Genomic DNA, 12,578 nt, shown 5'->3' with positions numbered 1-12,578 from the left:
TCCATGCCTGGCACAGCTAAGCACCCCATACACAGAAGTTGAGGTATAACTAGTCAGTGAGCACTAACCAGGCGCCAAGCAGGTTCAGTTCTGGGACATGGTGGCAAATAAGACATGGCCCTGGACCCGGGCCCTGGCTCCTGTGGGCTCAGAGGCTTGACAATAACTAAGCTGACCTCTGAGCCAGAGTTCCAAAGCAGCCAGAGCAAAGTTAGCTCTGTTGGAGGCCCAGGGGCCTGGCCAGTGCCAGCCACGTACTCCTCCCCAGGGCTACTGCAGTAGCCTCCAGCTGGACCTTGGGCTGCCTCTGTGTACTCTGGGAGCAGCCAGGGAGTCATCTGCAGAGGTAAATTGGATCACATACATACCTGCCGAAAAACCTTACACACAGCCTTGTGTTGTAATTCAAACAAAACCCAAACTCCTTACTTGGCCCCACCAGAATCTCCTATCTCATCTATCCCACTCTCCACCCTGCTGACTGCTCCAGCTACATGGGCTTCTTCTCTGTTCCTAGAGCAACCAGATGCTGCCACCCCTGACCACACCTGCTGCCTCTGTCTGAGGTTTCTCTTCTCCAGACTCAGCCTGACAGTCATCTGTCAGAGGCCTTCTTTGATCAGCCTACCTCATATTGGTCTCCCGATCAGCCTCTCTCATGCTCTGTTTGTTTCTTCGTTTCACTCACCAGCCTCCCAAATTATCTTGCTTCTTTTTTTGTTGACTAACATATTGTCTGCTTTTGCCACTAGAAAATAAACTGCACAGGGGCATGAGGCAGCATCTGTCCCATTCACAGTTACACCCTACAGCAAGCAGAGCCCTGGCAGGAAGCAGGAGACCCTTTCCATTGTGAATTTTTCAGAGCATTTATTAAGCGTTGTGGTGGGATAAACAAAATGAACAGGGGACACTGAGGCCCCAGAAACTAACGGCAGGAAGTCATTACCATGGAAGGAGTGGAGGGTGGCAGCTGTGTTGAGGTTGAAGCCAGGCTGAGAATTCCTCCTCCAGAATCGTGTTGTGTTTTCTATTGCTATACGGTTTCTGTAGGTCAGGAATTCTGCAGCAGCTTAGCCAGGTAGTTCTAGCTTAGCACATCTCAAGACAATGGCCAAGGCTAAATACCTGAAGGCATGACAGAGGTTGGCAGTCCCACCCCCCTGGATGGCACATCCTGTGGTTGTGGGCAGGAGACCTCAGTTCTTTGCCATGGGGGCCTCTTTATAGGACTGCTTGAGTGTCCCCACATCACAGCATCTGGCTCCACCCAGAGCACACGATCCAAGAGAAAGCAAGGCAGAAGCCACATATCTTCTATGACCTAGCGTCAGAAGTGATACACCTCCACTGCTGCCATAGTCTGTTGATCCACCCTGAGACAGCACAGAAGGAAGCTACATGAGGGCACAAGGAGGAGAAGTCCAGGGTCATGAGGGCTGTCTTGGAGGCTGGCTGCCACACATGCTGGAGCTGGGAGGGAACAGAAAAAGTAAATCTCCTCCTGCCCTCTGATCCCTCTCCCAGTTGCTCCCATTAGCTTGACCCAGCTGGGAGCCATAGGCAAGGAGGCTGGGTGATGCCATCTGTGGAGCTCTGGGGGGGCGGGGGGGGGCTAAACAGAAAACCCAGCACAACATCTCCAGCACGGTATTTGATGAATGAGTGAATGTATGAAGGAATGAGGGAGCCTTTGGGCATACAGCAGTGCAGGGCTATGCTTGTTTGCCTGGACGCAGTGTGCAAAGGTGCCTAGGGAAGTGAGGGTGTCAGGCGAGTGGGGCTATTGGACAGTTGAGAGATGGGGCAGGGTATTAGCACTTGTACTCCTCCTGGGGGGAGCATCATTCCTGACAGGTCCACTAGAGCACCTCAGATAGATTCTAACTCAGGGACTCCAGCACTGGCCAGTCCCAAGAGGCTGCTGTCCCGACCTGACCCACACCTTGCCCTGCGGTACCCAGTCACCTCTGATGCACCAGCCCCTCTCCTGCTTCACTTTCCCACGGGTAACAGAATTGATTCCACAAACTGCCTTCAAGCCTCCTGTGTGGGTTAGGACTCTGCTGCCAGGAGCCCGCTCTGGCTGCCTCAGGCTAGGGACAGAATTTATGCTGATACTGAGGGGTCTTGTGGGGTCTAAGGCAGCCAAGTTTGAAAGAGGGACTAGAACAGCAAACAGTGCAGAACTCCCCTCCCCTGCCTTTCCCACACCCACTCTTCTCTCTCTTTCCCGACTGATTTACATGAGTCGGGATTCGAGGTAAAGGGCTGATTGGCTGCGCTCTGCCCGTTCTGGACCAGTCAGCTGTGGCTTGGGAGTGGCATATGGTTTCCCAAAAGGGCTGCTGGGCAACAGCACTTTTAAGAAGAAATCTTCAGAGGAGACCAGCAGGGCGCACAGCCGTGCGAAATGTGTGGCCTATTGCCAGGAGCTCCCCGCCCCACAATCCCCCCCACCCCACCACCTCAGGTCTCACAAAGGGCCTGAGGGGCGGCTGTTTCTCCTGGCTGAAACCCTGTAGAAATGGCACTTTGCCCTCCTCCCTCCCCTTCGACCCGCTGTTTCCCCACCTTCTCGAGCTCTCCGTACTCCTCCTCCTCTGGTCCTGCCCAGCTTTGTCCTGTTCTCTGCTGGAGGGAGGCTCGGAAGGGGCTTTCAAAAAGTAATGGAGCTGAGAAAAAATTAGATGGGCTGCTTAAGTCTTTTCTGGGTGCAAATGATAGAACCACCTTGAACTAACCTAAGTGTGAGATTATCTCCAGGAGGGCAGAGCAGAGAGCAGGGCCTGGTGGCTGGTTGGGAGCCTGCCAAGGTTTGGAGGTTTGGATTCTGATGCCTTCTTATACATTGTGTAGTGTGCCAGTCTATCCAATATCTTTATCCCCCAGGTTCCTCATTTGTAAACTGGAGAAAATAGTAGCCCATTTCATAAAATTGTTGTTACAGCTTTATGATGAGTTCAGGCATGTGATACACAGAGGCAATACCTAACATACATACATAGCAGATGCTCAAGAAACGTCAGCAGTTGCTAATTTGGTCCAAACAAGTGGAAGGGAGCCCTCACTTCTGTCAGAACACCAGCTTACGTTTGGTCTTGGGTCAGCCTCCTTAGATGGCAATGTTGTTCTGGGTTAGTCAACGGGAAAGCAGGCCAACGCAGTCTCCCAGGTCTGGAGCAGCAGCGTGTAGTCAAACCCAGTGCCTTACCCTGCGCACGGCTTCCCCCTGGTGGCAATGCCGGCGCACTGTGGCGGCTGCTTTTCCTCTTTTCCCCGGTTGTTGACCAGGCCTACAGGATGGAAGGAGAGCCCATGGCCCCTGGTTTGGAAACCTTGGGAAGTGGTTGGAAAAGGAGCTGAAGCTGAGAAGTTCAGTTCTCAGCTTTGGATCAGGTGTTGTGCGAGACTGGCAACATTCTCTCTCCGACTATGCCTTCTCAGTCCCTGCCTGTCCAGTATGTCTGCCTGTTTGATGTTGCAGCTTCTCTCTGCCTTCCCCTCCGCTCATTTCCTGGCCAGGGGCTTAAATCAAATGCCAATGGACAGTCCAGCCCGGACCTGTCTTGAGCCCCAGCTCCACAAATCCATTCCCATCTCCCAGCTGGAAATAAGCTGGCATTCCCTTGTCCTGCTTTCACTTGCTTCTCATCCAGAGCCTTTTAGATCCTTCTGCCTCTATCCCAAGCCAAAGGCTTAGACCCCTCCTCACCCCTCCCTGCCCATACCCTCTCTTCCTGTGCATGGCCCATCGAGTGTGGTGGCCTGTCACTGGCAGCCCTTTCCATGGGCCCAGCAGAGGTTCCCCAAACCATATGTAAGCAGATGGGACTGGCCCTGAGTCACCCTCTCTGCCTCCAGTCCATCCCTTTCTCCATCTCCCAGTCCAAGGGACAGTCCTAAAATGCAAATGTGACACTGCTGCTCCCCCTTTGCCATTCCCCTGCTGCCCCCACGATGGAACCCCTGCCTACTTCACCACCCATTGTTTCTCTCACACATACCCTTAAACCCAGGCTCAGCAAGAAAGGTGTGAACCCCAGGGGTTGTACGTGCATTTGCCAGGGATGACAGGTGACATTCATTCTCTCTTGGGCCATCTTAGGCAACAGGAAGTGGTGAAGTTTGTGGAGAACTAGAGACAAGAGGTTTCCTCTAAATCATTGTCATTCAGTCTTGGGCCTACCTTTCTCTACTGGCTCCTTCTGCATATATTCACCTCTTTGAATGCTCAGCTCCCCCCCTGCATAACCCCCCTGTCTCTTGTCTCCTTCCTCCAGAGTCTCATTCTCTTGCCTTCTCAACAGCCTTGGCTCTCTGAGCCTCAGTTTCCTCCTCGGTAAAATGGGGATGATGACAGCAGTTACTACAGTGGGAATTCCGAAAAGGGGCCTTATGTGCACTAATCCAGGTGACAGACAATAGTGGCTTGGGCCAAGGTGGTACCATGGAAGTGGCAGGAAGTCAGGCCCCAGACTGTCACCTGCCCCAATAGCTGTAATAGCCCCAAGCCTTTGTACAAGTTGCACCTTGTACAAATCCACCTGCTCTTAAAAGCCCACTTCAAATCTGAGCCTGGGCAGAAGTAATCTTTCTTCGTTACCCTGCCAGAGTTCTGTGTGTTTGCGCTCTTACAATACAGCACGGTGTTGATTCAGCAAGCATTTCTAGAGAGCTTGCTGTATACCAAGTTGTATTCAGAGCACTTTACAAGTAGTAACTCATTTAATCCTCACAAAACCCCCTGTGAGACCGGCACAGATGAGGATCAGAAGCATGCGCAAGAGGAGACAAAGCAAGGATTGGAATCCACAGTTTGGTGCCAAGTTCATTTTCTTAATTACTCAATGTGCTGCTTCCCAATTAGCAGAGTGATGATGATAATGGTAATAAGAATCAAGCTGGCTTTTACTGAGTGCTCACACTGCCAGGTATTCTGCTGAGCACTGGACATGGGTTAATAGTGGCCACAGCTACACTTCTGTCACAAGTGCATTTCATCTAAGCCCTGGCACTCTGGCTCTTGACCCTGGCACTGAACCATCTGGTGGGAGCACAGTCTTGGCCACTCACTGCCCCAGGGCTGTGCAGTGACTGTTTGTTGGGTTGCTTTCTCTCGGGATGGAGTGGGAGTCTTTCCAGTGTCTCCCTGCTGCACCCTTCAACCTGGAGTGTCAGTTTGCTCAGGCTGCCATAACAAAATTCCACTTTACCAACAGAAATTATTTCTCACAGTTCTGGAGGCCAGAAGTTCAAGATCAAGGTGTTTTCAGGTTCATTTCCTCTGAGGCCTCTCTCCTTGGCTTGTAGATGGCTGTTTTCTCATGGCGTCCTCACATGGCCTTCCCTCTGTTATACCTGTGTCCCAGTCTCTTCTCATGAGGGCACCAGTCATTGCACTAGGGCCTGCCCCAGTGACTTTATTTTACCTTAACAGCCCTTTAGAGGCCCTGTCTTTCAATACAGTCACATTCTGAGGTGTTAAAAATTTGGGGGGTCACAATTCAGACCCAAGCTCCCAAACGCAAATGCTGATGGCCCAGACAGGTAACAGATGAATCAGGCTGGGAGAGCCGTGGCTCCTTCATTCTTTTTTCCCCTACTTTTGACCAGGGTATAAGACATGGTAAAAGTATTTTACTTCCCTCTTTACCATAAGAAATACAAGAGCAAGGACACTTGGTCATGGCTGTGTCCTCAGCTCCTACAAGTGTCTGGCCCCGACTAGGTGCTCATAAATGTTTGTTGAACCACTGAAGGAGTAGAATGGCCCTGGATGCTGGGGAGTGGCAGGGACCATAGTGAACCCTGGCTAAGGGATCAGCAGGCAACTGGGCTCCAGCCAATTGTTGTCAGATCACCTGTAATCCAGACTTTTACATACATCTCCAGTTTTTTTTTATCATAGCAACTAATTCACAAAAACTGAAGCCATTATGCAGATCAGTTTGTAACCACCATTCTTTACTAAGGGTGCCCACCTTCAGCCAGCAGAACAGGCCTCCCCCCAGCTCAGCCTGGGTACCATGCTCTTCCTGAAGGGACAGGAGGCTGGAGGTGCAGGACTGGGCTCTTACCCCTGCTCCCCACCTCTGTTGCCTCTGCAGGAAGGCGATGCTATAGGTGCCATGGAGAAGCTGTGCCGGCAGCTGACATACCATCTCAGCCCCCACTCCCAGTGGCGGCGGCACCGGGGGCTGGTGAAGAGGAAGCCACAGGCCTGGTGAGTCATGGTCACCTGCAGTGGGTCTGCCCTTCCCCACTGCCAGTCTCCTGCAAATGCAGCCCAAAGACAGCCTATGTCAGGCTGGGTGTCTGATACACAGCACCCCCTCCCAGGACAGTGGGGAAAAGGCAAGAGCTGGACCAGAAGGGGTTGTCTTGGAATGCTGCCTGAAGTAGGTGAGATGGAAAGACAATTCTATGGTGGGGAAAGCAGCCAGGAGAGCACTCCAAGTGGATATGAGCCATATGAGGCCCTGGAGGTAGGACTCGGCTCTGTGGGGTGGGGGCTGGGGGATATGGGCCTATTCTGAAGGATCGGGGGCAGGGAGAATATGAGTTTCTGATTCCTGGTGTACTGCACCGAATGTGGGCATGCCCCCAGTTCATCTTCTAGGGGTACCCAGACCCAGATATATCCCTGGTCCATGCAGCAGTTGACAACCCTCAGGGGATTTGTGGCCCCCTGAAAATTGGGGGAGAGGTAGTACCTGGGACACAGAACTAGTGGGACATGACAGGAAGCAGGTGGAGAGGAAGCTGAAAGGAGGACTTTCTGGAGGAGGAAGCACCCCTGCCTCTCTTGTGAGTGGCCATGGGGTGTAGCGCCTTCCCTTCTGAAAAACGGGCTGGGCCTTGCTGCTGCTCTGGGCTCATCCTTCCAGGTACTGCAGGTGGGGAGAGGCCAGACTGGCCCCTCTTTCCCTTATGGACAGCTCTGCCCCCAAACCAGTGAGGAGGTGGGTCCTGGGGAGGCCTCCCCAAGTGGCAGAAGTGAGGTTCCCGCTGGGCTGAGGGCAGGGCCATATATGAGACAAAGCAGGACAGGAGAACCCATGGGACCTGGAATGCCACAAGCATACTTTGGGAGCTGGTTCGTCAGGGTTGAAAAGCTGGGAATTGGAGCTCAGTTGGAGTCCAGGGGCCTCTTCTCCTGTCTCCCCATCATGCACACATGCTCTGTCCACTCTTCCTTCAGAAACCTTGCTCCCCTCAGTGGCTTCTGGTCACTTCGAGTGAAATGCAAACAGGGCCCTATGTGATGGGTCCTCAGCCCCTCTGTTCTGTATGCTCCCATGCTCCCATGCTCCTATGCCCCCTGCCCCTCTTTCCTTCCTGCTGGTCTGACACCTCAAGCTTGTCCCCACTTCAGGGCCTTTACACCTGCACTCCCTCACTAGAGCTCTTACCAAACCCTGAAGGCCTACTTTTTTTATTTACCTGTCACCTCAGAAGTTATCTCCTCAAAGAAGCCTTCCCCCAGTGGTCATGCCTCCAAGTTACACTCTGATTTTACTCTCAGATTGGAAACGGACACAGCAGAAATCTTGTCACTCTCACAGAAACAGGAAGCTCAGCCCAGGTGATTATTAAGGACAGCAGCAGATATTTATCCATCACTCACCCAAACCAGGCACTGTTTTAAAGACTTTGCATTTATTGACTTACTTCACATAACAACCCTGTCACACTTAAATGGCTCCATTTTCCGGGAAAATAACTGAGGCACAGAGAGGTTAAGGGCCTAACTAAAGGTCACACTGAGTAGGAAGGAGTTAAGATGCAAACCCAGGGATTGTGGCCCCTCGGTTTCTGGCCAGCTGGGTCCGGCCAGACTGAGATGTGAGGTAGAGCCAGGGGGCCAGGACTCTGTTTCCGCCCATCCCTAGAACGGACACCACGGTGCTAGCTCTGCTGAACCGGGGGAAAAGCCCTGCCCCACTTACCTGAACCTGCTTGTCTGTCCCTTCTCCCCTCCAGTCTCAAGGCTGTCCTAGCTGGAAGCCCGCTGGACAACACAGTAGACCTGTCGGGCATCCCACTGACCTCCCGTGACCTGGAGCGGGTGAGCAGCTACCTGCAGCGCTGTGGGGAGCAGGTGGACAGCGTGGAGCTGGGCTTCACGGGCCTCACAGATGACATGGTCCTACAGCTGCTGCCAGCACTCAGCACACTGCCCCGCCTCACCACACTGGCCCTCAATGGCAACCGGCTGACCCGAGCCCTGCTGCGTGACCTCACCGACACCCTTAAGGACCCCAGCAAGTTCCCCAGTGTCACGTGGATTGACCTGGGCAACAACGTGGACATCTTCTCATTGCCCCAGCCCTTCCTGCTCAGCCTGCGCAAGCGCTGCCCGAAGCAGGGCCACCTACCCACCATCTTGGAGTTGGGTGAAGGTGCAGGCTGTGGAGAAGTCCTGGATGAAACAGTGGGCCAGGAGGACCCTGGAGGGGACCTTCTGGCCCCTGCCAAGGACTATGAGGGCGGGGAGACCACAGATGCAGCTCAGACATGACATGGAAGCGGGGCCTTGTGGGGTAGGATGGCTGAAGCAGACTAACTGCTCCTACCAGGGTGCTCAGGCCATCACCTAACACAGGCCTGGGCAGCCCCACCCATGGGAAAGGCAGATTGCAGAATCTGGAAAAGGCAGGTTGTATAATGCTTCACTGGTCTTCCCTTTTCCCCCTTATCTTTTTCTGCTGAGAAGCTATCCTTGGCCCAAAGTAATCAATCCTCAGCCTTCCAGGATTTAGGGAGTGGGGATATTGGTAGCCTGAGATGTGAGTTAAATGGTCTCTCCCAGAAAAGGAGTGTAGTTGGGACCGTACATCCAACCCCAGACTTTCCAATTCTACATTACAGTTGTCCTGTTCAGGGCAGCAAACTCCAGGCAGACAGATGCTAACTGCCCCTGTTCCAGGCATGTTGGAATCTCAGCAGCACTCCTGAGTAACGGAGGTTGGGGTAGGGAACTGGCTACCAGGTTCCAGGAGCCTATAGACTCTCTGTGGACTATGGACTGAAAGCCATCCACCTCCTTATGGTGTGGGCTCCTTGTAACTGACTTCCCAGTCTCCACCCTCACACCCATGACTCCAGGTCTGCCTATGGAACCAGCCACCTTTCAAGAGTATCCTAAGGTGACTGGGGCAGGCACATTAAAGGCCACTGCAAAACCCTATCCCACAATCCCTCCACACACCAACACTAAGATGACTAAATTGTCATTCCCAGTGTTGCCCTGTGCAGGCCAGAGCACTGCCTCCTTTTAAATAGGGTCTAAGGATGCTTTTCCCCCGTCGAGTTCCATGAGGTCCCAAGTATCCTTGACACTTTGAGCACATTCCCAGAACCTACTATGGAAGGCTGTTATTGAACACAAAGGACCAGAATGGTGCTAAAAGCACTCCTATTAATTCACGGAAAACCTGCCTCCAAAGATGGCTATGGGAAGGAAAACTAGGTCCCCAAAAGCAAAGGTTTTCACCCACTGTTACCCATAGCCTATCATAATTTTTAAAAAAGCAAAACAAGATGGAGGCTAGGCTGAGAGGCAGGCTAGACAACACAACTTCAGGGGTTACTAGAGGAAGGCTAGGCAAAGAGCCCAGGGTAACTAGGGACTGGACTGAAGTATATGGATGCCTTAAATGCTTTGGAATTTTTGCCCTTCAAAGTCTAAAAAGAACTTGGACCACAGGGAAATTGACAAATGGACTGGTAATTGACAGCAGTGGTCAAACTTAACTCTTCCTTCAAATACACATTTTAAGAAACAATACCAAAGCCATCCTTTATTACAGTGGTAGTTTATGGTAACTACACATAGATATTAACTTCAGAAGTTTCCAGCTTAACTCAGACCCTTGCCCAATATAACAAATACAACATTAAAATGTACAGAAGCTCCTTTTGATCAGGACAATACTAGAAAACTCATGAATTTAATGATGTGAAAGTGCATTTCCTGTGCAAAGGTTGCCAAATACATTCCTTGGCCCTACTGTTGGTAATTAGTATAAGGTGATAATGTTTCCACAGCTCATATTGAAGCCTAGGGTTTCCGAATCCAGGTTGTCCAGGTGGTACTGGTCCTGGCGACTTCAAATGCTACCCCTGCTGCAGCACTGCTGACCATCCTCTGGAAACCTGGTCTACAAAGAAACAAGTGTCAGTCACACTCTCTGTTCCCAACGATAGTCATTCACAGCCTAGGACATCCTCAGAAAACAGTAGATTCACCACCACACAATCTGCCGGTAATTCCAGCTATTTTGGGTGATATCATCATTTGATATCCTTTATTAAATTGCAACAGAACTAGCTGCTCATTCATTCGATGGGGCAATCACTGTCCAGATGAATTCTTACCTCTTCCCAGGGGAGCTGCCAATCACCCTTCACACTCAAAACCTAGGAAAATGAATCAAGAACCTAGTTAGCACATGTAGTTCAGATCCTAATAGCCCCAACTATGAGTTGAAGTCATTCCATTTTAACAAGAGTCCTTAAGAACTTAGTCCTAATTGGCTTCTTGGGCATTGGATGGCCATTTAGTCAGTATTTTAAACATCACAAACCCAATTTTGAGAATGAGAGAAACCACATCTTGGAGCAGTCAGTCAATTTTCTCAGGACTATATAGCCATAAAGTAAAAAGGAACTCATGGGTCCATGCTCAACCAATAACCTCTACCTCTTCACAGACCAAAATTTACCTCACACCAGACCAATGTTTCTTACTCCAACACTCAGCTCTTGCCATTCATCTGCAACCTGGGTGAAGAAAGAAATTAAGGGTTACAGTTCAGAACAGCTCACTCCTGGGTACCAGCAACTTCAGGACTTGTAGACTGCAGTCAGCCAGGAGTTATCCTCAGTTGTCAATTCTGACAGCACTTCCTGATAGTGATCTCATCAGAGTGGCCAACTTCCCCACTCCTCTCAGTTCTGCTCCAGGGCCCTGCACATTACCCAGAATTTAACGTTGTCTGAACAGCCAGGAGACATTTGAATGCAGTTTGTTCATGCATATAGGTGTGACTTAAATACTTTCAGGTTGGGGGCAGCCACCTCCTACCCATTGCAATTATGCAGTGAGGTAATGCATAATAAATACGTAAAAATAAACTGTCCAACATCAGGCAATTTCAGTGCATTTAAGGTAGCAATTCAGCTACCTTAGCAATGTACTTTAGCAATACAGCTAAGTTCCATATTAATTTCTACCTAGACCAAGTCTTACCTCAAAGTAGGATGCTGCTCCGGTCTTTGGTACTCGTCAGTAGGTCTGTCATCTGAAATATGAAGACGGACATGCATTTAGGGTAGATTCCGGCAGTTACAAGAAACTAAACTATTGAGGTTTCAGCGACTGCAATCAGATAAGCATAAAAATCGTCAGTTATCGCATCTGACGGCACTTCCTAACGTTAGTATCATCAGGACAGTCAAGCAAGTATTCCTCGTGGTCCCCAGTGCAGGGAGTCCCCCACTTACCTTGTTCTCTCAAATCTGATCACTCCCAACGGCGAGCCCACGGAAGGGGGGGGGCGGGGGCCCTGCGGGACAAGCACGCGCCCCTCTCCCAGTACGCCAACAGCATGGCGCGGTCCTACTGGGCCGCGGCAGCCACAACGCTCGCCTCCCCACGTGCGAGCAGCCTCTCTCTGTTTAGGCTTCCCGAAAACATCTCCCCCAAATTAGAAAGGCACTAGCCCATTTGCCCTTGCCACCAGCTACGACCGCCAGATGCAAAGACACTAATAGACTTATCAGGTTACGGTGAAAGAGATGGTGGCTGCCGTGGCCGAGGCCCTTAAGGAGTTGGGACATTCCACTCTTCACAGAAGGGAGGGTGATGCCGGCAAAGACTCACGGGAACTTCCACCTCATTTTACCAGACAGGCGCCGCACCCCCCAAGGCTTCCCCCTCCTGTACAGTCAAGGTCGCCTCGTCGGCCTGGGGAATTCTGGGCCACAGGCGCGGCCACGCCCAGGGCGCCTGCGCAGGGTGCGGTCACTTTGGTGCGTGTTCTTGAGGTTCTTTATTGTCTTTTGTGAGTTTCCCACTGTTCTTCAGGAAAGTGGAGAAAGCGCGGCCTAGAAAGTGATTGTGAGGATCACACAAGATAAGACCTTTGAAACCCTGCAGAGCCTTAGCAGGGCACGCAGTGAGCCAGTCCAACTGACAACTCTGAAAATACAGAGCCTCGCAACCGGGCGCACTAACTGCTCACATCTCTATAGAATGGCCTCTGAGGACAGGGCAGCCATCCTGCTTCCTCCTCCCCTTCGCTGATTTTCCAGGGCTTCTCTACCCCATCCCCCTGTGACCCCACACCGATCTGCCCAGAGCAGGTCTTCTGAGGGCCCACTGTAACATGTGTGCTCTTGACTTAATGTCGGAAAGATTTCACATGAGTCCAGGTGACTATAAGGATGTTTATTAAAGCTGAGCACAGTGAAACAAGGAAATGCTTAGCATAGAAGAAGCAACGGGAGAACCTAGGCTGGACTACCTGAGCTCTCTGGGAAGCCAGAAAATAAAGGGGCCTTGGGAACAA

At 51.4% G+C, this 12,578-nt stretch overlaps 1 protein-coding gene, 1 long non-coding RNA gene and 3 other non-coding genes across 5 annotated transcripts in view; 1 reads left to right on the top strand and 4 right to left on the bottom strand.

Moving 5' to 3' along the window:
- LRRC75A (leucine rich repeat containing 75A) overlaps positions 1 to 9,788 on the top strand; it is a 47,064-nt gene extending 37,276 nt beyond the window's left edge. Inside the window, exons 3-4 of the mRNA XM_037068901.1 lie at positions 6,111 to 6,226; positions 7,987 to 9,788. Of these exons, the coding sequence (XP_036924796.1) occupies positions 6,111 to 6,226; positions 7,987 to 8,524 (654 nt within the window). The 3' untranslated portion in view covers positions 8,525 to 9,788. The remainder of the gene's footprint in view (positions 1 to 6,110; positions 6,227 to 7,986) is intronic.
- Positions 9,789 to 9,933: 145 nt separating this feature from the next.
- LOC119002804 (uncharacterized) lies at positions 9,934 to 11,777 on the bottom strand. The gene is made up of 5 exons (XR_005069805.1): positions 11,512 to 11,777; positions 11,258 to 11,309; positions 10,731 to 10,788; positions 10,384 to 10,425; positions 9,934 to 10,166 (listed from the first exon to the last, which is right to left on the bottom strand). It is a non-coding gene; the product is annotated as an uncharacterized LOC119002804 (long non-coding RNA).
- On the bottom strand, positions 10,233 to 10,305 carry LOC119002828 (small nucleolar RNA SNORD65). Its single transcript, XR_005069823.1, has one exon. It is a non-coding gene; the product is annotated as a small nucleolar RNA SNORD65 (small nucleolar RNA).
- Positions 10,870 to 10,937, bottom strand: LOC119002825 (small nucleolar RNA SNORD49). The gene has a single exon (XR_005069820.1). It is a non-coding gene; the product is annotated as a small nucleolar RNA SNORD49 (small nucleolar RNA).
- LOC119002824 (small nucleolar RNA SNORD49) lies at positions 11,391 to 11,461 on the bottom strand. The gene has a single exon (XR_005069819.1). It is a non-coding gene; the product is annotated as a small nucleolar RNA SNORD49 (small nucleolar RNA).
- Positions 11,778 to 12,578: the final 801 nt, after the last annotated feature.

The sequence above is a fragment of the Sturnira hondurensis genome, unplaced genomic scaffold (assembly GCF_014824575.4).
Source record: "Sturnira hondurensis isolate 20B ecotype Veracruz unplaced genomic scaffold, ASM1482457v3 Scaffold0018097, whole genome shotgun sequence".
NCBI classification, from domain to species: Eukaryota; Metazoa; Chordata; class Mammalia; order Chiroptera; family Phyllostomidae; genus Sturnira; species Sturnira hondurensis.
This window is presented reverse-complemented; position numbering and strand designations above follow the sequence as displayed.